The sequence below is a fragment of the Oncorhynchus masou genome, chromosome 30 (assembly GCF_036934945.1).
Source record: "Oncorhynchus masou masou isolate Uvic2021 chromosome 30, UVic_Omas_1.1, whole genome shotgun sequence".
NCBI lineage: Eukaryota > Metazoa > Chordata > Actinopteri > Salmoniformes > Salmonidae > Oncorhynchus > Oncorhynchus masou.
The window spans coordinates 37,149,991-37,174,804 of record NC_088241.1 but is presented as its reverse complement, the minus strand read 5'-3'; the positions used below and the strand labels follow the sequence as shown (position 1 = coordinate 37,174,804).

Below are 24,814 nucleotides of genomic sequence, written 5' to 3'. Positions count from 1 at the left end.
CGTTGTGTCACTTGTTGTGTCTGTATTTCCTCTGTATCTAATGTAGCAGCTCTTTATGGCCAATGAGGGCTATTGTTAGGGGGATTACTCAGTGTTTCCTTGACATCCATCCTCTCAGAACCTCTGATTGACAGCCCAGTTACTAATCCCTTATTTGCTCAGCCCTGTTACTCTTGTTACGTTCCAAATGGCACCCTATAGCCCATAGGGCTCTGGTCAAAAGTAGTGTACTGTGTAGAGAATAGGATGCCATTTGGGACGCATACTCTCTGCCTCTAAAAGATGAGGTGATCCGCTGCTTCATCCATCCACAATCAGGCTGCTACATCACCACATACAAATCCCAGCTCCCACATAAACAACACAATTATTACAATTTGTGATGAAGAGTAGGTGCATAAGACAGTGACTGGCGGCAATTCTGTAGCCCTTCTGAATGTATTGATCAAATATTTACTCATATAGGGTGTATAGGTCTGTGTAGGGAAGGTGGATGGGGTGTCATTCTGTGGAGCTGCAGTGTATGGGCCCTGGTCAAAAGTAGTGCACTATATAGGGAACAAGGTGCTAATTGAGACACACTTGTTCCACTCTGTCAAGAGAACTGCATGGAAATGGCTCTGTCAAGTTTTCATGACACCCTGTCATTCAACCGTCACTTCTGAAAAGACTGCATTGTTTGTTTGTTGCGTCGGCGACACAGCAGCCAACATGCAGATTGGTGCTCACTGCTGACAAAGAACAGTCAACAGAATGATATGATAGAGATGGTGACAATTACTTTTTTTGTGCACATTTGGTAATTTTCACTCAAAAGGAAAGCAAAGAATTCTTATTTAAAGTAGTTGATGTATATTCAATGACAGCCAAACCCTCTGAGTTGCTAGTGACTAGAGTACATCTACTGTTATTACTGCAATGAGGCATAATAATTGGACCTACATGTGCCCTCTAATACACTGCTTGTCATTTGGTGCATTATCTACTATGACTGGGGCTGCATCCAAAATGACACACTATCCCTGACATAGTGCATGACTTTTGACCAGAGTCCTATGTGCCCCGGTCAAAAGTAGAGCACCATATAGGGAATAGGGTGTAATTTGGTACCCAGCCTGTAACGTTAGAAACAAAAAACTGCTTTGAAATACGATCTACTGTTTTTTGACAAAGATATGACTGGAAGTTAATATTTTCTCCTGATAGTGAATGGCGGAAGAGTGGATATTAGAGGGGCTAATGTCCTGTACTGTGCATGTCCCTGAATATATTTACATGTCAGTTGTATCCATGTTGAGATTGAATTGACAGCCTTAACTGTACTATAGATAAACACGGAGCATCACCTCTCTCTCCCGACTCACCTCCGCTGTCTTTTTAATGTTTGATAAAAGCATTGCACTACTGGGTATAGCTTTCATTGTATTACCCGGCTGATCCCCCACATCAGTTTATGAGTCTGTAATCTCCTGCCTTACACAATGACGGCCTAAACCGTTTAACCCTGTGGGGAGCGGGGAGCGTTGATACATGCGTCAGGCGAACACTGTTCCTCTGAAAAAGAGTCTTCTCCAGAGCCGCCCCAGCCTCTGAGCTCCATGAGACCTGGTTTGTTAGAGGAGCAACGTTGGCTTTTTTTTTACCCCCCCCCCCCCCTGCTTTTCTTTTCTCCTTGTCTCTCTGGCGAATTAAATTTTGCTGTTCTCCAAGCGACAGCTTAAACGCAGACAATCTTATCAGGAGCTGTGCAAGCGGTTTGAAAGACGATGATTGAAGCACACTGAAGTATTTCCAATGTAGAGAAACCTTTCAGGAGTCTTTAATTGCGAGGAGCGGTTTTTGGTGGCCCCTCCCCCCAACACCTCCATAACTTACCCCCCCCCCCCCCTTAGAGATCCACTGAAATAGAGCAGGTCTACAGCATAGGCATGAATTGCCTTTCATTTGATCTATTCCAGACAGTGAATGACAATCAAAAATATTCTGGGGGTACTCTGCCCATCCTTCCCCTCTTAATGCTGCTATATGTAGTTACTTTTCCATTTCAAAATCAGTATCTTTTGTTTGATTATTTAGTTATTGATTATTTAGTTGTTTTAAAATGGCCACCTTTTCTCTCTCCTTAGTCGTACATGGAGGACCACTTGAAGAACAAGAACCGCCTGGAGAGGGAGTGGGAGGCGATGTGTGGTTACCTGGCTGAGCCCGGTGACTGTGACGTGGGCCAGGGCCAACACAACACCAAGAGGAACCGCTCTGACGCCGTGGTTGTCTGTAAGTGTTGTTACACACCTCTGACCGTGTGCAGTCTGACCACATCTCTCAGGAGCCGATTACTAGGTTATTCCAGTGTTATTACTGGCCATGTGAACTGACACTGAAATACAGTATTTTCGATTCCATGTCATTTATCAACAATGAAATGTTTTAATCGAGGAAAAGCAAAAAATGTGTGGTGTATTATGTATTTCTACGACAGATGATCATTCCAGAATCACCTTGAAGGCTGAGAATAACCATGGCAACTCGGATTACATCAATGCTAGCCCAATTGTGAGTATCATTCCGCGTCCCATACTCCTTCACTTTGTTTCTTTTAAGCTTTGTGGTTGCAACTCTACACAAAGACCTGTTGAGGTTGGATTTTATATTGAAATTAAATGTGTTTTTGTGATTTGTCATTAATTTTCCCATTGAACCTTTTGCCTTTGTTCCTCACATTTTGCACCTCAATGGATTCGCAGTGTCTTGTGAATTAATAGTTTGTCACCTTCCCTGTTTTGAAATGGCTGCTCTCTTGAGATACCAGCTCTGCTTTGACGTATTCATCCCAAAAGAATGGTGGTTTATTATTATTTGGACTCGGTAATGTTTTCCTTGAACAAATCCAAAATGGCCCAAATATCGGGAAAGTTTAGGGTTATCTTCCTGTCTTTTTCACATTTCACAATAAAGGCTATTTCTGATTTCCCCTGCGGCTTCTGGAGAAGGATTCCATTAAAAAAGAACAGTAAACTATGCATTTCAAATACAGTAGGAAATCTCTTGGAGAGAGATGGGGATGGGTTCCTCCACATTTGGGCTAAAAGCCTATTACTGTATAGCACAGAACAAAACTAACTGGAAGTTTGCAAGCATCTATTTATTGTATATTCTTCATTTTAATGCATACATAATGCATTACGTAATAATGATACCATGTTTTTTATGATAACAATCTATTTTTATTTTTGCTTCTGAAACCGTAGTATTTTGAGTGATTATCAGACAGAAATTCACTTTCGACTATGTCAAGTTATTCTACTTATCTGTGTTGTGGTTGAGCTGAATCTGCTCTCTCTCCTCCCTAATTCTCTCTCTGTTTAATATGAAAAATGTCCCTTAAAATATCTATGATCTATTTCTCCATTTGCATCTCTCCAATATTAGAAGGTTAAACTAAATTATCTCTTCCCTGTATTGTGTTTTCGTTCAAAGAGGAAAAAATGCTACATGGCGCCGACAGATATGGTCGCCTCGCTTCGCATTCATAGGAAACTCATAGGAAACTATGCAGTATTTTTTTTTACACTGTTACCCCAGGAAATCTTAAGTCTTATTACATACAGCCCGGAAGAACTATTGGATATAAGAGTAACGTCAACTTGCCAACATTACGACCAGGAATACGACTTTCTCGAATCGGATCCTCTATTTGGACCACCACCCAGGACAATGGATCGGATCCCAGTAGGTGACCCAAAACAACGGCACCGCAGAAGGGGCAGACGGAGCGGTCCTCAGGCTCCGTAGACGGGCACATCGCTCACTGCTCCCGAGTATACTACTCGCCAATGTCCAGTCTCTTGACAACAAGGTAGACGAAATTCGAGCAAGTGTTGCCTTCCAGAGAGACATCAGAGATTGTAACATTCTCTGTTTCACGGAAAACATGGCTCACTCGGGATACGTTATCAGAGTCGGTACAGCCACCCGGTTTCTTCACGCATCGCGCCAAACAGAAACAAACATCTTTCTGGTAAGAAGAAGGGCGGGGGTGTATGCCTTATGATTAACGAGTTGTGGTGTGATCATAACAACATACAGGAACTCAAGTCCTTTTGTTCACATGACCTAGAATTTCTTACAATGAAATGCCAACCGCATTATCTGTCAAGAGAATTATCTTAGATTATAATCACAACTCTATGTAAACTGGAACCACATATCCTGAGGCTGCATTTATTGTAGGTGGGGATCTTAACTAGGGGTGTCGCTAGCAGGATGACTTCCGGTGAAACTGCAGGGTGCGCAATTCAAATAAATAATCATAAATGTTATGGATTTTAAACATTTATGTACATATACAGTGCCTTGCGAAAGTATTCGGCCCCCTTGAACTTTGCGACCTTTTGCCACATTTCAGGCTTCAAAAAAAAAAAAATTCAGTCTCTCGATGTGCAAAACTGATAGAGACATACCCCAAGCGACTTACAGCTGTAATCGCTGCAAAAGGTGGCGCTACAAACTATTAACTTAAGGGGGCTGAATAATTTTGCACGCCCAATTTTTCAGTTTTTGATTTGTTCAAAAAGTTTGAAATATCCAATAAATGTCGTTCCACTTCATGATTGTGTCCCACTTGTTGTTGATTCTTCACAAAAAAATACAGTTTTATATCTTTATGTTTGAAACCTGAAATGTGGCAAAAGGTCGCAAAGTTCAAGGGGGCCGAATACTTTCGCAAAGCACTGTAAGTGTCATATATCAGCTGAAAGGTTACATTTTTGTTAATCTAACTGCACTGTCCGATTTACAGTAGCTATTACAGCGAAAACATGCCATGCGATTGTTTGAGGACGGCGCCCCACGTCAAAATATTTTTCCACCAGCACAGGTTTCATACATTCACATATAACGCTACATTATTCACTTACATTTTGAAAATATTCCTCTGATTTGTCATCCAAAGGTTCCAAGCAATAACATGTAGTGTCATTTTGTTAGATAAAATCCTTCTTTATATCCCAAAAAGTCAGTTTAGTTGGTGCCATCAATTTGAGTAATCCACTCGTTCAACTTGCAGAGAAAGGAATCCGAAAATCTACCCCTAAACTTTGTTTCAACAAGTCAAAATACGTTTCTATTTACTCCTCAGATAATCTAAAATGTAATCAAACTATAATATTTATTTCGGAAAGAAGTATGTTCAATAGAAAACCAATTTTAGCAGGTGTGTAATGTCTTCATGGCGCGTGCAAACACGAATTTCCAAGACTGTGTCCCTCTACTATAACTAATGTATATTATTCGTTTTTGAAGTTACAAGCCAGAAACCTTGAACATAGACTGCTGACACCCTGTGGAAGCCATAGAAATTGCATCCAGGGAGCTAATTTTCAGTATTACCTGTCTCTTGCTTTTGTAAGAGGATGGTATCTCTTTGGATTTTCTCCTACAATATCTATGGTGTTATATTCTCCTACATTATTTTAACATTTCTACAAACTTCAAAGTGTTTTTTTTTCTCCAGTGGTACCAATTATATGAATATCCTGGCTTCAGGGCCTGAGCTACAGGTAGTTTACTTTGGACATGTCATTCAGGCAGGAAGTGGAGAAAAATGGGGCCTAGCCCTAAGAAGTTAAAAAGCTAACCTGAAAACAAGGCTCCCTAAATTTTATGAGCATATCGAATGCGCTACCTGACCTGACAGCATTCTGGATCATTGCTACTACTACTAACTTCTGCGACGCATGCAAAGCCCTCGCTCACCCTCCTTTCGGCAAATCTGACCACGACTCCATTTTGTTGCTCCCAGCCTATAGACAGAAACTTAAACAGGAAACACCCATGCTCACGTCTGTTCAACACTGGTCCGACCAATCTGATTCCACACTTCAAGTTTGCTTCGATCACATGGACTTGGATATGTTCCGGATAGCCTCAGACAACAACATTGATGTATATGCTGATTCGGTGGGCGAGTTTATTAGCAAGTGCATCGGTGATGTTGTACCCACGGTGACTATTAAAACCTTCCCCAACCAGAAACCGTGGATTGATGGCAGCATTCGCACAAAACTGAAAGCACGAACCACTGCTTTTAATCATGGCAAGGCGACCGGAAACATGACTGAATACACACAGTGTAGCTATTCCCTCCGCAAGGCAATCAAACAAGCTAAGCATCAGTATAGAGACAAAGTAGAGTCACAATTCAACGGCTCAGACACGAGACGTATGTGGCAGGGTCTACAGTCATTCACGCATTACAAAAAGAAAACCAGCCCCATCGCGGACACTGACGTCTTACCCCCAGACAAACTAAACAACTTCTTTGCTCGCTTTGAGGACAATACAATGGCACTGACATGGCCCGCTACCAAAACCTGCGGGCTCTACTTCACCGCAGCCAACGTGAGTAAAATATTTAAACGTGTTAACCCTCGCAAGGCTGCCAGCCCAGACGGCATGCCTAGCCACGTCCTCAGAGCATGCACAGACCAGCTGGCTGGTGTGTTTACGGACATATTCAATCAATCCCTATCCCAGTCTGCTGTTCCCACATGCTTCAAGAGGGCCACTATTGTTCCTGTTCTCAAGAAAGCTAAAGTAACTGAGCTAAATGACTATTGCCTCTTAGCGCTCACTTCCGTCATCATGAAGTGCTTTGAGAGACTAGTCAAGGATCATATCACTTCCACCCTACCTGACACCCTAGACCCACTCCAATTTGCTTACCGCCCCAATAGGTCCACAGACGACACAATCGCAATCACACTGCACACTGCCCTAACCCATCTGGACAAGAGGAATACCTATGTAAGAATGCTGTTCCTCGATTACAGCTCAGCATTTAACACCATAGTACCCTCCAAACTCGTCATTAAGCTCGAAACCCTGGGTCTCGACCCCGCCCTGTGCAACTGGGTCCTGGACCTTCTGACGGGCCGCCCCAAGGTGGTAAAGGGTAGCAAACAACATCTCCACCCCGTTGATCCTCAACACAGGGGCCCCACAAGGGTGCATTCTCAGCCCTCTCCTGTACTCCCTGTTCACCCATGACTGCGTGGCCATGCATGCCTCCAACTCAATCATCAGGTTTGCAGACGACACTACAGTGGTAGGCTTGATTACCAACAATGACGAGACGGTATACAGGGAGGAGGTGAGGGCACTCGGAGTTTGGTGTCAGGAAAATAACCTCATACTCAATGTCAGCAAAACAAAGTAGATGATCATGGACTTCAGGAAACAGCAGACAGAGCACCCCCCTATCCACATCGATGAGACAGTAGTGGAGAAGGTGGACAGTTTTAAGTTACTCGGCGTACACATCCCAGACAAACTGAAATGGTCCACCCACACAGACAGCGTGATGAAGAAGGTGCAACAGTGCCTCTTCAACCTCAGGAGGCTGAAAAAATTGGGCTTGTCACCGAAAACACTCACAAACCTTTACATGTTCACCCCGCTATCATCCAGAAGGCGAGGTCAGTACAGGTACAAAGCTGGGACCGAGAGACTGAAAAACAGCTTCTATATCAAGGCCATCAGACTGTTAAACAGCCATCACTAACATTGAGTGACTGCTGCCAACATACTGAGTCAAATCTCTAGCCACTTTAATAATTAAAAATTAAATGTATCACTAGTCACTTTAAACAATGTCACTTTTTATAATGTTTACATACCCCTTCATTGCTCATCTCATATGTATATACTGTACTCTATACCATCTACTGCATGTTGCCTATTTTAATTTAATTTTTTCAAATTTTACCTTTATTTAACCAGGCAAGTCAGTTAAGAACACATTCTTATTTTCAATGACGGCCTGGGAACAGTGGGTTAACTGCCTGTTCAGGGGCAGAACGACAGATTTGTACCTTGTCAGCTCGGGGGTTTGAACTCACAACCTTCCGGTTACTAGTCCAACACTCTAACCACAAGGCTACCCTATGCTGCACGGCCATCATTTATCCATATATATATATATGATGAGAATTACATAAAACCATGAACTTTTTAGCTAGTCAATACACTGCTAGTCCGAATAAAGTTCTTGCTTCCGTTGTCTCTTGATGAACAAAGTGTGTCTCACGACCAGCAAGCTGTAAAGCAAGGGCGGTCAGTCTAGTCAACACGACCTGTGAGCGTGTTGTGCTAGCCAAGTTAGCTAAAGCCTTGTGACGAGAGCTAATCAAGTCTCAATAGCTAGCCTTGTGACGAATTCTACCCTCCGCAAAACTTTCCTTCAGTCAGTACTCAACACTATCGACAGGAGCTGAGGCCCTATTTTCTGCAGCATTAACCTCACAGTTCGCCTGAGAACAATTAAGCAGGAAGACAGGAATCTAGTCTTGCTGAGGAGAGCTTTTCAGGAGCGCAGTCACATCCGCAAGAAAGAGAGATGAGAATGTCCAGTTGCAGGTGAGAGGCTCCCTTTATTGAGGAGAGGGGCTCACATCACTCGCCACTCAACCTGTTTGTCTCCAACAGAAGCTGTGCGGTTTGATTCTTCGAGCTTGATGACCCGCCCTAAGCTGTAAGCCATAAATGACACATCGAAACGAGTATTAAAAATAGAACAATCACATTTGAAAATCACATTTGCAGTTTCACATGTAAGAAAACTATACATGTAAATCTAACTTTCACATGTTGAACTGCAACTTCACAAGTGAAATCAATCACATTTGAAATCAATCAATCAATCACACACTTTCACGTGGAATTTCAAGTTCACATGTGTGAATGAAATAGTGTGAAAAGCTGGCTTTAACATGTTGCAGTAGTAATATTTCCACATGTGGAATTGTAAATTCTGTAATACCATTCTGTAAAAAGCTTCCTTAGCCTACCTGAGTGTAATAATTAATCCATCCACTGCATTATTATTGTAGTCCTCAATGGTGTTGCATTGATATACATGTATTCTTAGCGCTACCACTAGGGAGAGATTCTGAGAGTCCTGGTAGTTGATGTATAACTTAATTGTTTGGACCGAGTGAAAAACAAAATGAGTTTTTTCCATTCACATGAGTGTAGCTAAATTAAGTAATTAGCTAGCCAGCTGACTTTTGTATGCAAGACAATGAGAACAAGATGGCATTTCGGATCATTTTATATTTCCTTATATTTTGGCTATAAAATGGTTTTACAAACGAGGGCCATATTGAGTGTATTTACATGTGATCATATGAACCATGCTAATGATATTTACAATATTTTAGAAGGTTACTTTTTATGACATTTCTATCTAATGGTTGCATGCTAATCGCTAACCGCTAGCTAGCTTAGTGATAGGCGATAACTAGCATTCCATTTCGTCCTAGCTAGTTATTTTTAGCTTCTGTAATTGTTAGCTGTCCATTGGTTTTTGTTACATTTAATACACACGCCTAAAACGGATTTGAATGTATTTGAAAATGTGTGAATGTGTTTGCTTTTGGAATGAATGTAAACATATACTTTTTCTACAGAGAGATGATTTCTGGGCTGTCTTGAGTTAATCTGTTAACTCAAGTTAACTCTTTGTAATTTCTGTGGACTAACGTAAACTCACCCCATTCCGTACAAATGTGCGCAAACGCAACATTCAAACGAGGCTACAAAGAAAACTAATGGGACTGTAGTGACTGTGTTGACGTCAAAATTGGGGGTGTGAACTAGGTTTCTATTCAAGTATTGATCGACATGGTAATGGCTCTATAGTATTGGAGAAAAGTTGAAAAAACTGACCCTCCGTTACATCTTGACGTGTCATGTTGTAACGTACAGCGAGCATGAAGCAACTATTTCTGTCTTACAATCTCTCTCCACCAGGTGTAGCAGTTCTATCATCCTTTAAAAACAAGAAATGGACAGTGACGGGGGTAAGGGGGATACCTAGTCCTTTTTTTCATCATCATTGCATGCGATCATCATTCTCAAAGCAGCTGTTTACTTCTAAGATCACTTTAGCATCGCCCTAAAAACCCGATTCAAGTTCAACACAAACCTTCAAATAGGTATATAATGACACATTATATAAACTCTTTATAGTGTTTTATTTACATTTTTGAGTCGATAAGGTGATAAGTTGGACAGATCAAGTGAAAAAAAGCTTTTTTCCCACACAACATCTCTCCTTCTCACTATCAAGCTTTAGTTTCGCTTCCCCACCCACCATTTTTAAAAAGACCCGACGAGGCTCATTGCCTGCTTGAATTATGCAGAAACGGGCAGCGTTTAGGTCATGTAATTGATTATGTTGGAAAGGGGAGAAATTGTGCTTTACAATGGTATTGACATTACAGTTGATCTGGAAGTATTACGTTTTTGGGGCGCTAAAATAAGGGCAATTGTACGGACCAAGGCGATGTACGAGTTTACGTTAATCTTTTTAAATTGGGATTAATCACATTATCTTATAGAATTCAAAATACATTGAAAACATCCAAAATACATAACCTATACAGGTAAAAACAACAATGTGATGTCAAAACAAGTTGACATTGAGGTTAAAGGGATATTTTGGCAGAGGCGCTTTATCTACACAATAGTCAGATGAACTTTTGGATACCATTTGTTCGTCTCTGTGTCCTGCATGAAGTAAGTTAGAGGTAGTTCCATGAGCATTGCTAACTAAATACCCTCTATACTTCCAGTTGTTGCGCTAACACTATTTAGCAATTGCGCTAGTGCTAGTTATCATCTTCCTTCAAACTGCACGCAGAGACATAAAATGGTATCCACAAGTTCATCTGACTCTGGGGATGTAGATAAAGGGCCTCATTGCCAAAATCCCTTTAAAGAAAGTGTAATTTATCAATTTACCTGACTTTGCGAACAGTTACTTTGAAAAAAATCAAGACATCAATATTCTTGTAATGCTTTTTATTTTAAGTAAATTACAGCTCAATTTGAGCAGATTCTGATTTAGCGATTAATCATGATTAATCAAAGCAAATTCTGCAACGCAATTACATTTTTAAACATTTGAAAGCCCTATTTTAAACTGAACAGTCAATATTATGAGATTGAGAGAAATTGATAATAAATATATGTTGGAACTCATCCTCACTGTTGGCCCTCAGTCTAATGGTCAAGACATTGGCTTTGCCTGTGGGAGACCTGGGTTCTAATCCCACTGGTTACAAAAGCACATGTGAAACTTAAATGTAATAATTTAGGAAACCACAAATGAAAATGTGAAACATCCATGTGAAAGTATGCAAATGTCAGGAAACCACGTCTGACACATGTAAAAATAGATATTTGTGTGTTCATAAAAAAAAAAAATTACACTTTTTTTGTAAGTGTGGTGCAGAGCAGAGTAGACAGTAATCAGTGATCCAGTGCGGTACGGATGAAAGCATGGTAATTATACCACAACGGGACCCCTGGCTGAGCCCTGTGAAACTGCCATAATTACGTCTGTCAATGCGCCCTCCTCCTCCTTATTATCCCAAGAGAAAAAGTCAATCATTTGTCATCTTTTTCTTGGAATGTGGAGTTTGAGTAGTAAGTGGGTGGTAAGAAGGACGTATTCTCTACCCCCACAGTCAGGGAGGGGTGACACACAACAACAACGTAGGGCATGTTCATACTAGTTTAGGGCTATAGTTCAAGTATTTGTTGCATTTTATTTGTTTCATTTGGTCTGGTTGGTTTCACATTGCCAAATGTCAAACAAACAAAGATTCCTATACAAAACCATGTGTCTATGCAAATAATTTGTTTATTTGTCTTCTGCACCCTACAGCCTAGTCCAGAGACTTGTAACTTATTTATGATGTTGGTGGTAGAGCTCATGCATGGGTTTGTCCCAAATGGCAACCTATTCCCTATATAGGGCTCTGGTCAAAAGTAGTGCACAGCAAAGGAATAGCGTGTCATGTTGGACGTAGCCCTTGGTTTCAATCATGGTCTCAGTCATACTTGGCTTAGATTTTGATATTCTGTTAGATTTTTTCAATCAGACTTACTTGTAAGGAAAGACAGTAAGATTTAAGATGTGTTAGCAAGGCATTGAATTGCAAGATGTTAATTGCAATGATATTTTCCTCAAACCTTAAACGAAAGCTTTTATTTGGTAAAGATTCTGGTTTTCCAAGGTCTTTCCCCACCCAACAGAGAGAGGAGAGCAGGAGAGAAGCTGAAATACGGAGGCCACCTTTTCATGTCCTACTTTTAGTATTCATACGGTGATGTCAGGCTGCACGTAGCTACTGTATGTCTGTGTCCTTGAGATTGCCTAACAGGGAGCTGGAGCTCTAGCTTTTAGCATCGAGTCTTTCATTTCTGTCAGGAAAAAAAAGGCATCTGCAGAATTTCAACTAGGCAGGAGAGAGTGTGATGCTAACAAAGCGCTGCTACCTAATAGAGTGGAAAAGTGCATTCATTTCTTTAGCTCTTCTCCAGAAATGCCATTTTGAATAACATGGTGAGGCAACGGGAATTCCAGGTGATTGTATAAATATATGTGTAAAGCCAGGCGTGCTTTGATGGACTATGTTAGCTAGCTTTATATTATGGAAGTGTGTTGAGTTTGTGCAGCTATATTCTTCTATATCTCATGCTGCACATCTGTACTAAAGGTTATTGGGATTTAGTTCAACCTCTATAATCATCTCCCCTAGTCGGTGCTAGTAAAACCACTCTGATATCTCCTCAAGAAAGAAGTTCATAAAAGGAAGCGAAGATGGCCATTAAAGACAAGGCAATCTACGGTGTCTCTTAGCACATCCTGGTATTATTATCTGGTTGCATCCCAAAATGACACCCTATTCCTTATATAGTTTACTACTTTTGACCAGAGCCCTATGGACCCTGGTCAAAAGTAGTGCACCTCTCTGTAATTGCTCCAGCCCGAAGTGGCTCCCTGTAACAATAAGGGTTGTGCTGCACGATTGCATCCATTTCCATAGTAATGGATGTGGATGTCACTCACTGGAGTGTCATCCGTTAGAGATTTAGGACTGATCTCTGGGAAACACAAAGGTTTCATCCCTGTCTTCTTCTCCCTATTACAAGATAGATTCTTATCTCAAATTGCCATGCAAGACTATTGCATGAATGTGTTGTATAATGAACCTTTGCAGTATAAAAACACTGAAGAGAACATAAAAAGGCTATGATTCTTTTTACGGAAAACAGAACTGGACTTTGCAAAAATATACAGTAAAAACGTATCTTTTTTTTGCGCATTAAAAAATGGGACCCAATAAAGTGAAGTGCTAGCGATAAACCAACTCTGAGCTGGTTAGCTCAGGTTTTAACTCCAGTGTTTATTTGGCAGGTTAGTGTTTTTTGTCATGAATCTTGTTCTGGAGGCAGCTCTGCAGAGTGGTCGCTAGCTGGCACAGCCACTAAGTCATAAAATCAGATTTTAAACCTAACGTTAACCACACTGCTAACCCTAATGCCTAACCCTAAAAAAAGTAAAACATCTATCAGTTTTACACTATAGCCAATGTTTTACTTTGCAGCTAGCCTATCTAAGGGAAATCGGTCAGTTCTGCCTCCAGGACAAGACTCATGACAATAAACGTCAATGTGCGTTTATTTGGGGAATACAAATTCTGTTGCACCCCTTCATTACACTGAATTTCTACATCTCTTCTGTAAGGAAAAAAATGGCTTTGTCTGAGTGTAACAAAATGGCTGAATTCCAAATGGTTTACTTATGTCTTTTCTATTCTGCTTCTCCTTTCAAATAATATTTCATTTGCAATTTGGCTTGCAATATCTGATATTTACAAAAATATCTCACTGTTTTAAGTATCTCCAAGTGTCAAATTTCGTAGTTGCTCCAAACATCAAATCTTGAAGTGTTTTTGACACCCTGGGTTGACTCCTGCTCAGCATTGTTTTGTTTCTCCAAAAGTTAAGGTTTTGGATAGTGCAAAAAAAAAGTCTACCACTGGGATTGAACACGCGACCTTCGTATCCGGAATCATGGAATTATAGTGCTGAGTGATTAACTGTCATTTCGGTGGTTATCGGTTATTAAACAACTAATTGACCAACGTCGGTTCAATTAATTGAATTCCATTTAGCTCAATGCGCCGTTACTCTAGAGTGAAGTCAAATATTTTCAGAGATAAATCAAGTCAAGAACTATGTGGGATGCTGGGCCGAGTTGTAGTTTTCATTAGCAAATATTCAACATAGGTAACCATAATCCTGTATTTCGGATAAAGACGGATCAGGGAGGAAGAGGCGAAGCACAAGGTTTCACTCTTGTCAAAATCTGTCCAAAATAAACCCAATGTGTTTCTATGGGCTTATTTTTGACCTAAGCTTGTTGCCTGCTTTCCTGCCTTTGGGACAATGACTCCCATTGTTAGCACAGAGACATGAGCATCTCATCATTATATACAGATCTCTGGACAGATGCACTTTTACGCCTGTTACGTTATGTTAGATACACACAGACTGCATAGACCGCATGACCGAGGAATGTACGCAACACAACGATGAGCGGGACAGTTCGCCTTATCTACCTTGAAGAACTAGTCACATTAGTTTGTCAGACAGCTCTGCAGCATACTTAGGCAGGCTAGCTGAATAGGATGACTAAAGACAGTACAGTATGGGGAGCACATAGATGGTTTGGCTGGCTGACTGCATCTGCCTGAAATAGATGAGATCATGACTTTAAGACTTTAACGAATGAAAAATAATAAAGTCATCAAATAAAAACAAAGTAATATTCCCAACTGAAATATTCTATTATTTCATAGAATGTTCCCTATTGTTGGCTTTGGAATTTCCATTAAAAAGCTCTAAAACTCATTGTAATGTCATTATTTCATAGTGCATTAAATGTTTTTTAAAAATTGAAAAACCGAACCGCCCTCAAAAAGCACTAATCGCTTAGCACTATGGGTTAACGCCAATCCGCCACCCCCATCCACATCGCCCTAGCAAAACCAAGGCTTGTTTGATAGTAATAGCCCCTAGTGGCCGGTTTTGAAGGCATTTCCCGACGTCCTCGGGACATGGACAGATGTCCAATTTCGAAGTTCATCTTGAGCGATTTGCCTGGATATTTGTTCCCCTTTGTTCATTGCCTTTCTCAGACTAATATGAATAGACAGAGAGGGAAGGCCAGGGTCTTGTTCTGTGGAGCTGGATGTAGAGCTGGTATCAAGCCCCTTGTCTTTAATAAAAAATAAAGCTTCAGGGGAAATTGCAGATCTGCTTTTATCCTTTCCTCAGCCCTCTGTATCGCTGGGTTCTGCATGCCAACACTCAACACACACGGGTGCGCACACATGGACACACACACACACACACTCACACACATACAGTACACACACAAACACTAGCCCAACCCTCGGAGACACCACTATCCCCTCTTCTAAAGGCCTCAGTGACATTCTCTGACTATCATCAATAATATGTTGGAGAGGCGATGTCATTTCCTTTACACATGAGCTTCCTTTAATCAGAAGCATTAAAGAATAACCATGCCTGGAGGATAAAGAGGGAGGAAGTAAGAGAGGGAGGAGAGAGAGGAGTGGATGGCTTGAGTGAAGAAGTGAGCAGGAAAACCTGGACAGCCATCGAGGAGAAAAGGCGGGAGCACTACCGATAGATGAATGGAAATGCTTTTACTCTGTCTTGATGCTCTAACTGAAGACATGGGTTGTATCCCAAATGGCACCCTATTTGCCCCATGTGCTCTGGTCAAAAGTAGTGCACTATATAGGGAATAGGGTGCTATTTGGGACACAATCAGGCAGTATGTTCTTGGCCCTTTTATACAATTTATAATAATAATAAACTCTTCTCCTTCACCTCTTCTTCAAGATGGACCATGACCCGAGAAACCCCATGTACATCGCTTCACAAGGCCCTCTACCCTCCACCGTGGCTGACTTCTGGCAGGTAAAGCACAACCAATCATGAACTAATGATCAGTATTTGTTTGTGAGAGTGTGGGCGACATTTGTAAAAAAAAAAAAAAAAAAACACAGTGAACTTCATTAGAAACTGGTAGCATGATTACATTGGAAACTTTTCTTCAACTCTGTGTATATTATAAGAGGAGATCATTTAACAAGATTATAATGAAGTATTTTTTGCGCAGATCTGTGCTCTTTTCCGCCACGAAAATTAAACTATGAAATGTAGGATTACTGCAAGATTGTTTTCTTTTGCTGTAAATTATTATGATTGCCCTCGTGTAACAAAGTTTGTTGCATTATGATACATAACAGTAGCTTTCACCACTGTGAATATGACTACAAGGGCGATTTTCTAGCTCGCCATTTAGACCTGGCAACCCGGCAATGCTTTGCTGCCTCAGACGTATGCGGGGTTGCCAAATGGTGTTAATATGCATTAGTGTGAAAGCACCCAAGTCATTAGGGAAGATCATCACTCCCATACAGTCAAGTTAATGTATCAGCTGTGGCATTGCTGCGTATGTAACATGTTAGCATGGACCAGAGATGTCCACAGGTTGCAACCCAAATGGCACCCTATTCCCTTCATAGAGTACATTTGCTTTGATCATAGCCCTATGGTCTGTGGCCAAAAGTACTGCACTATGTAGGGAATAGGGTGCCATTGAAGACGCAGACACAGACCAGCTGGCACCTTTACAGCCCATGTTGAACTGAAGATGCACTTACGGTAGGTACAGTTGAAGTCGGAAGTTTACATACACTTAGGTTGGAGTCATTAAAACTCGTTTTTCAACCACTCCACAAATTTCTTGTTAACAAACTATAGTTTTGGCAAGTCGGTTAGTACATCTACTTTGTGCATGACACAAGTAATTTTTCCAAAAATTGTTTACAGACAGATTATTTAAATTATAATTCACTGTATCACAATTCCAGTGAGTCAGAAGTTTACATACACTAAGTTGACTGTGCCTTTACACAGCTTGGAAAATTCCAGAAAATGATGTCATGGCTCAAGAAGCTTCTGATTGGCTAGTTGGAATAATTTGAGTCAAATGGAGGTGTACCTGTGGATGTATTTCAAGGCCTACCTTCAAACTCAGTGCCTCTTTGCTTGACATCATGGGAAAATCTAAATAAATCAGCCAAGACCTCAGAAAAACAATTGTAGACCTCCACAAGTCTGGTTCATCCTTGGGAGCAATTTCCAAACGCCTGAAGGTACCACGTCCATCTGTACAAGCAATAGTACGCAAGTATAAACACCATGGAACCACGCAGCCGTCATACCGCTAAAGAAGGAGACGTGTTCTGTTTCCTAGAGATGAACGTACTTTGATGCGAAAAGTGCAAATCAATCCCAGAACAACAGCAAAGGACCTTGTGAAGATGCTGTTGGAAACGGGTACAAAAGTATCTATATCCACAGTAAAACGAGTCCTATATTGACATAACCTGAAAGGCAGCTCAGCAAGGAAGAAGCCACTGCTCCAAAACCAACATCAAAAAGCCAGACTACGGACTATGTCCAATTAATCTACAATCAAGTTGTTGAATCATCTCAACAATTAACGATTGAAACCGGATTCACCTGTGCTCAATTTTGAGTCTCATAGCAAAGTGTCTAAATACTTGTGTAAATACGGTATATCTGTTTTCTATTTTTAATGCATTTGCAAACATTTCTAAAAACCTGTTTTTTGCTTTGTCGTTATGGGTATTGTGTGTAGATTGATGAGGAAAAAAGTAATTTAATCAATTTTAGAAGAAGGCTGTAAGGTAACAAAATGTGGAAAAAGTGAAGGGGTCTGAATACTTTTCAAATGCACTGTACATTTCGTCATGGAGTCTGTATACCTGTCGTGCCACACAGAAGGAATGTTTTCCGTTATTGACGAGTCAGTTTTAGAAGAGATGATTGTTAATGTATCTGTCGTTCTGCCCCTGAACAGGCAGTTAACCCACTGTTCCGAGGCCGTCATTGAAAATAAGAATTTGTTCTTAACTGACTTGCCTGGTTAAATAAAGGTAAAATAAAAATAAAAATGTGCTGTCACTTCTCTTTAATGGAACATTTGTAAACGCCTAATAATAAAAAGTTTGATTGCGTGTTTGTTTTCTTTGTTGTCATTTCATAAAGTGAGTAAACAACATATCCATTATCAAACTGAAAATGAACAATTTACAGCTGAATATTTGTCTTAGTTGACTCTAAAACTATCTTATCTCAACTTAAAAATAATTGACAATTAAAACGACAGTATGTCCAGAGTGATGGCCTTGAAAGGATAGCAATAAGTAATGCTTCTTTCAACTTTAAATATAGTTACATTGGCCTTGAATGCACTTAAAAACTCTTTACAAATAAACTAACAGAAAAATATGCAAATTGGTCTGTCTAATCCGCAGTGGGCTCCTGCAGTACTCGGAAAGTCTCTCTCTAATCCTCCCCTCCCTCTTTCCATCCCTCCGTATACCCAGCCTTCCACATTTCTTTCCTCCCTCTGTCCCCAGCCATTACCTCAGCTCCACCAGGGCCTCGCCCCCTCTGCTTGCTCTCTCTCTTTAGAGTTCAGGAAATAAGCCAATCACCATGAAGTTTCAAAGAGCTCCCAAACAGGGACCTTGACTTCGTTCTCTCGTTTTCTTCTCTGCTTGTGTGCTCAATAATGGAGAGGGGATGTCTAGTGACTAAATTACTTCAGAAGTGAATTAAATAAAAAGTCTACATTGAACTTATTTGTTTATTCTTTCTGGCAGTATTTGTAAATGAGTAAAACAGGATTATTTCATTTGACACCTCTTCTTTGGTACGTACTGATAACCAACGTGGCTAGACGTGGGCACAGTTGGCTTGTAATGACACCGCTGGGCTGAATCACAGAGGTACGCCATTAGTTTATAGGCGGGACCATTGTGTTTTTATTGCTCTCATAAAACCAGTGTTTCTTCCTCATTTTCCTAATGGCCGCGCTGGGCCTTTCTATCGTCCAAGGACCATTAGATTTTGATAAGATAATCAGATGAAATGGAGCAGATCAGTTGAGCTAGCTCAGATGGCGGAGAGAGCCAGGGGCACATGGGAGGCACTGTGTGACATCATCTGATCTACAATACAGTAGTTGTACAGCTCAACTGATCACACGTTGGTGGCGGTACAGACCAATAACGATCGGTCACACAATCCTGTACGGTGTATAATAATGTATCTATGTTGCTGAATGGCTAACATTGTCTTTTTTTGTTGAAAGCAAGGGAAAATAGAGATGTAGGAACATCAATTAATCACAACACATCATTATACATTTCTTAATGTGCTGCCAAAGTCCTGTGGGACCTTTCTGTGTTGCTCTATTAACTCCTACTGAATTAACTCCTACTGTATTAACTCTTACTGCATTAACTACTACTGCATTAACTCCTACTGCATTAACTCCTACTGCATTGAATCATACTGCATTAACTCATACTGCATTAACTCTCACTGTATTAACTCTCACTGTATTAACTCATACTGTATTAACTCATACTGCATTAACTCATACTGCATTAACTCCTACTGTATTAACTCTCACTGTATTAACTCTCACTGTATTAACTCCTACTCTATTAACTCCTTCTGTATTTATTCGTATTATATTAACTTCTACTGTATGAGTGCCCTGTCTTTGTTAATATGACTAGATTGGAGCCCTCCTATGTTCTCTTGTGTCTTCAGATGGTGTGGGAGAGTGGCTGTGTGGTCATCGTCATGCTAACGCCCCTGTCTGAAAATGGCGTGAAACAGTGTCAACAGTACTGGCCAGACGAGGGGTCCAATGTCTACCATGTTTATGAGGTAAAGCAATTATCTTTGTTTCAGATGTGTTCTTTATTTGTTTAATATATTATTAATCTTCATTTTCATTAATTTGGTAACACTACTGTCCTTCCACATATCTGCTTGTAGTTGATTTGGTCCAGGGGTATCACTCAGAAAGAGTTAATGTAGAGTAATTGATATACTATAAGTGGTGATGCTGGCCAGAGGTTCTAAGCCCGTTCTAGTGGTTTTATTTCTATGATTCTCACTCCCATCTCTTGTGTCTGCAGGTGAACCTGGTGTCAGAACACATCTGGTGTGAGGACTTCCTGGTCAGGAGTTTCTACCTGAAGAACTTGCAGACCAACGAGACACGCACTGTCACGCAGTTCCACTTCCTTTCCTGGGTGGATCACAGCATCCCTGACTCAGCCAGGACACTGCTGGACTTCCGTAGGTAAGCCACCGTCTCCGTCTGATCATCATTCTATGTCCTCTTTGACCTAGGACTGCAAAAATTGTGGTAACTTTCCCAAAATTCCCAGGTTTTCCAGAAATCCAGGTTGGAGGATTCCGGAATTCCTGCATATTCCTGGAAAACCTAGGAAGTTTGGTAAAGTTACCAGAATTTTGTAACCTTAAAGGGATACTTCTGGATTTTGGCAATGAGGCCATTTATCTACTCCCCAGAGTCAGATGAACTCATGGATATAATTTTTATGTCTCTGCGTCCAGTATGAAGGAAGTAGTTTCGCAAGCCAATGCTAGCTAGTGTTAGCGCAATGACTGGAAGTCTATGGTATCTGCTACCATGCTAGCAGATACCATAGACTTCCAGTCATTGCGCTAGCTCTAGTTAGCAAATGCGCTAGTTAGAAACTTTCTTCAAACTGCACACAGAGACAAAACTTTTTTTTATCTTTGAGTTCATCTGATTCTTGGGAAGAAAAGGGCCTCATTGCCAAAATCCAGAAGTATCCCTTTAAGTATTAGCTTGCGATAACTCTCCTTTTTTTGCTGCCATCCTTTCACCTGTCTACCTGTTCTCTCTGCTGCTCTGTTCCCTTTAACTCCTGTAGAGAATGGGTTTGTATAACGCCTCGATCACACCAACAGTGTCATTGCTCAAAATGGTACGCAACATCATCTGGATAGGTGGGCAACAAAAGTTCAACATTCGCCTTCTGCTACCGCTGCAGTCAAGCCGTCTACGCATACGGTGTGATGCATACGTTCAATAAATCCAACGTATGCACCACACACAAAATATACTGCAACTGCCTCTGCAATGCAATGCTGCAAGGCAAACACAGTGTTCCATTGGAGTCGAGTGTACTTCTGGTGTAACAAAATACAATGACACTGTCGGTGTGATCGAGCAACACTTAATTGATCTTAGGGCTATTTCTCCCCTGCTCATGCAAGGCAGCAAATGAACCGTCCGCATGGCATGGCTTGAAAAAGACCTTAATTCAAACAGCCAATTAAATGGGACATGTCAAACTAAAAAACCTGGGTGAATCGAAGGGGAAGCCAATGACTGCCTAACCTCTCCTCCCTGTTCTTCATCTGATGTGCACTGACAGAAGAGACCCCCAGGGAAACAGCCTGAACGGAATGGGAAATCCCACTCCAAATGAGAATGTGTCACAATTTAGACCAGTATGTTGCAAGCCCTCTAATTGTAGAGGTTCTGCAGGTTAGAGAGAGCTCACCATGCAAAAGGGTAATTGCAGTCACACTAGAGGTTATTTAATATCCAGCTCTCTCACTACAGAACACTACAGCCTCATGTAGCTGACGTGAGTCGGACTCACGCTCTCATGATGAGGTTTTCCTGCATACTAAATCAGTGTCATCCTCAGCCACCGAGGGAAATTCCACTATACAATGGTTAAGATGTTGGTTTCCTGGTTGGGAGTCTGAGGCTCAGATCCCACATGTGACACTCAATACGCCAGTCATGTAGTGGTTTTGGCCAACTATGAAATTAGCGGTTGCCAGTGTCATTTTTGTGATGTTGCAGCTAGTAATATGAGTCCAGTTGCATAGTCACAAAAGTGATCATTGGAAACTGTGTCTCTTCAGCCAAGCCTGTGCACACAATCTCTCTTTCCACTCCTCCCCTCAATTTCCTTCTCCTTTAGGTTTGCACGATACCTCCCACCCAGTCAGATCACTCTCAAACTACTCAAAATGCCGGGTTCATTTGATGAATTCCCTCAAAAAAAAATGCATTTCCTTTTCACCCTACTTTGTTTCCCGTTTTTTCTTTCGCAAACAAATCGTTCCTCGTCTCATGTGAAAAGTGTGTATTTCTCATTCATTTAGATGTTCCTTTTAAAATCTGGAATTATTTGGAATATGGTTTGTTTATAAATGTTAGCTCACGAAGATGACATGTGAAATGACATAGATACAGTGCTAGTGTGTCACTAATGACTGTATACTAAGTGATACGAGGGGGAATAATATTCCTCTGTAGGGTTAGAGAAAAATGTTCAGATGTATCCGTTTTCTTTTGGAACTTCTTGTCTAAATCACCTCCGATATAGACCAATGTAGTCGATAGTTTCCATGGCAACGTCTTGGTGTAGACGGCTTGTTGGTCCCCACTGTGTGCCTGTGGTGTGGTAGCGTTCATAATTGGGCAAGGTTAATGCATCGCAGATCACGATATCTCGCCACCGGATCCATCATGGCAGTAAATACATGTCACAATATGGTGTTTTAAATGGTGCTTCATTCATTCTCGTTGTTCAACATGGACTTGACATTTTTTGGGGGGGGAGGATTTGACAACGGGACTCTAAAGGTTTAAGCATTACGGACATTTTATTTCTTTTTTTTGGGGGGGGGGGGGGTATATAAAGTACAGAATGCATAAGCCAAATGATCTGAGAAAAACAGCTGCCTCTAAACGAATAAACTGAATTTGTCCAGATCAGTGAAATATAGTAAGCAGCCTGTACAGTATGTTGACCCTTTTTTTTGCGAGTCATCCACATATTTAAATTGATGCTACATAATATGCTATATGACTTTTATCAAATGTTATAGTGTACTCTAGCAAAGTTGAGCAGATGTTTTGCCCACATTGATACATTTTAAAGTGCTTCATGTTTTTACCCCTATTGTTGTGAAGTGTGATATTAAAGCAGATGCTTCTTTTATTACAGAAAGGTTAACAAGTGCTACCGGGGTCGGTCTTGTCCAATAATTGTCCACTGCAGGCAAGTATACTATAATAATTATAACCTTGTAACGATGCACAGGCTGTGTAGGTGTCAGTAACAATACATGACAGACTGAGAATGGAAGACACAGTTCAAGGCGTCAGCATGCTTCAGTTCGACTGGTGGCTATCCAAAGTCGGCTAAGCGAACCTAACGAGGCTGCTCGCATACTCCCTTAAAGACCTTTGTTTGGATAAAAATGTACAGTTTGTCCATTTTGAGACGGCGTAGTCATCCTCAAAATAATCAAAGATGATTCATTTTGATGTTTGGTGCTGTCTTTTTTAATGAAACAATGTGCATGAAAACGAGTCATCTCAATGACAACAAAGACTTTATTGAAGAATCGCTACTGTTGACCAATGACCGACAAAGATGCTTAGACTTTAGCTCTGAACTTCGGCTTGCCTCCAGAAAAAATGTTGTGTCGAAACAGCCGGAAAAAACTCACCAAAGTCCAAAACGAACAAAAACTTTACAAAATGTCATCATAATATATGCACGAACTCTACCAAACTGTTTAGGCTGGGAAGCATGCGGACGGCCTTTAATCCCACTTACAGTACCTAAATTATGGATGTATTTTTTTTCTGATCATAATCACTGACCATACAAAGGTGTCCTTATGGAAATCATATTGTAAGTTTTTTTTCTTTAGTTAGTGAAATTCCACTCGTTATTTAATATGGCAGGTATTTGCCTCCATATTTTTAATAGTGAGTAGTGTTCAGTCATGCATGGAGAGGATCTGTCTGTCCGTCCGTCCATTTGTCTGTCTGGCCATAGAGGTCTCTAGTCTCTAGATGAGAAGCAGTGGATTAATGAAACAGTGGCGCTCCTCACGCCTCACGCTGCTCGCTCTCTCTCCTGTTTTATTGGCTTTGCCTTTATTGGAGAGATGGTGCACGCCTTGTTTGCAATTAACATGCAGACAGATTGAATGCCCGGCGGGCTCAAAGAGAGGCTTTTCATGCATCTATCGCTGGTGGAATAGAAAAGCAGGATCTCAAAAGCTGCTCTGCTAATGGCCTCTGGCCTCTTCACCTCCCCTCTGCTCCTGAGGTGCCTGCCTGCTGCAGGCTCACGCTGCTGCTTTTAAAAGCTTTTGTCCCTTATAACATCAGTTCCAAATCAGTCCTCTAAAGTATTTGGACCACACGTGCGTGTGTACACCCACACACGTTCTTTTAAAAACGTTTAAAAAATCTTATTCTAATTTTGCACAAATATTTGTGTGTTGATAACAGCTTTGTACTCAAGGGTTATTCAAGCTTTTATTAATGTCCTATTATCTTTCATTTAACATCTTATAAAAAATACCTGCTATTACTTGTGTGTGCTTATACAATAATATATTTTACTTTTTAAATGCTCGGTTAACACTCTTCTTATCATTTGTATTTTCCTCTGAATTTACAGCTATAATGCAAGAAAATCTAAATGAGCTAGGCCTATTTGTTTTCACGTAAGAGGCAGACACTAACTGTGGTATTGAGCAAAGCTGCCTTGTGTTCTTTTTCTGGCTCACTAATGAGTGTCTTCTCCTCTCTGGTTGCTTTGCAGTGACGGGGCTGGCCGAAGCGGAACGTACATCCTGATTGACATGGTCCTGAATAGGATGGCTAAAGGTAGGAGTCGATGGGCCTCTCCGTCTCGCACTCTTTTCTGCTTGTGTGATGACGTTACCATGGCAACGACAGAAAGCCTCCATTTTCAGCCAAAGGTCTTGGGATGCATTGGAGGGTAACTGAGTAGGCCTCTGCTGTTACTCTGGGAGGGCTCTTCAGAAGGAAGGAGAGAGAGAGAGAGAGAGAGTGATGTAGAGAGAGGGAGGGTGGGAGGGAGGGGGTGAGGGAGAGAGAAACAGAGAGAGGGAGAGAGAGAGAGAG

The 24,814-nt window shown here is 41.0% G+C and overlaps 1 protein-coding gene across 1 annotated transcript in view; it reads left to right on the top strand.

Moving 5' to 3' along the window:
* Positions 1–24,814, top strand: part of LOC135522601 (receptor-type tyrosine-protein phosphatase N2-like) — a 280,479-nt gene that overhangs the window by 245,689 nt on the left and 9,976 nt on the right. The window contains exons 14-20 of the mRNA XM_064949026.1: positions 2,127–2,274; positions 2,480–2,553; positions 15,787–15,864; positions 19,606–19,725; positions 19,980–20,146; positions 22,869–22,922; positions 24,489–24,553. Of these exons, the coding sequence (XP_064805098.1) occupies positions 2,127–2,274; positions 2,480–2,553; positions 15,787–15,864; positions 19,606–19,725; positions 19,980–20,146; positions 22,869–22,922; positions 24,489–24,553 (706 nt within the window). The remainder of the gene's footprint in view (positions 1–2,126; positions 2,275–2,479; positions 2,554–15,786; positions 15,865–19,605; positions 19,726–19,979; positions 20,147–22,868; positions 22,923–24,488; positions 24,554–24,814) is intronic.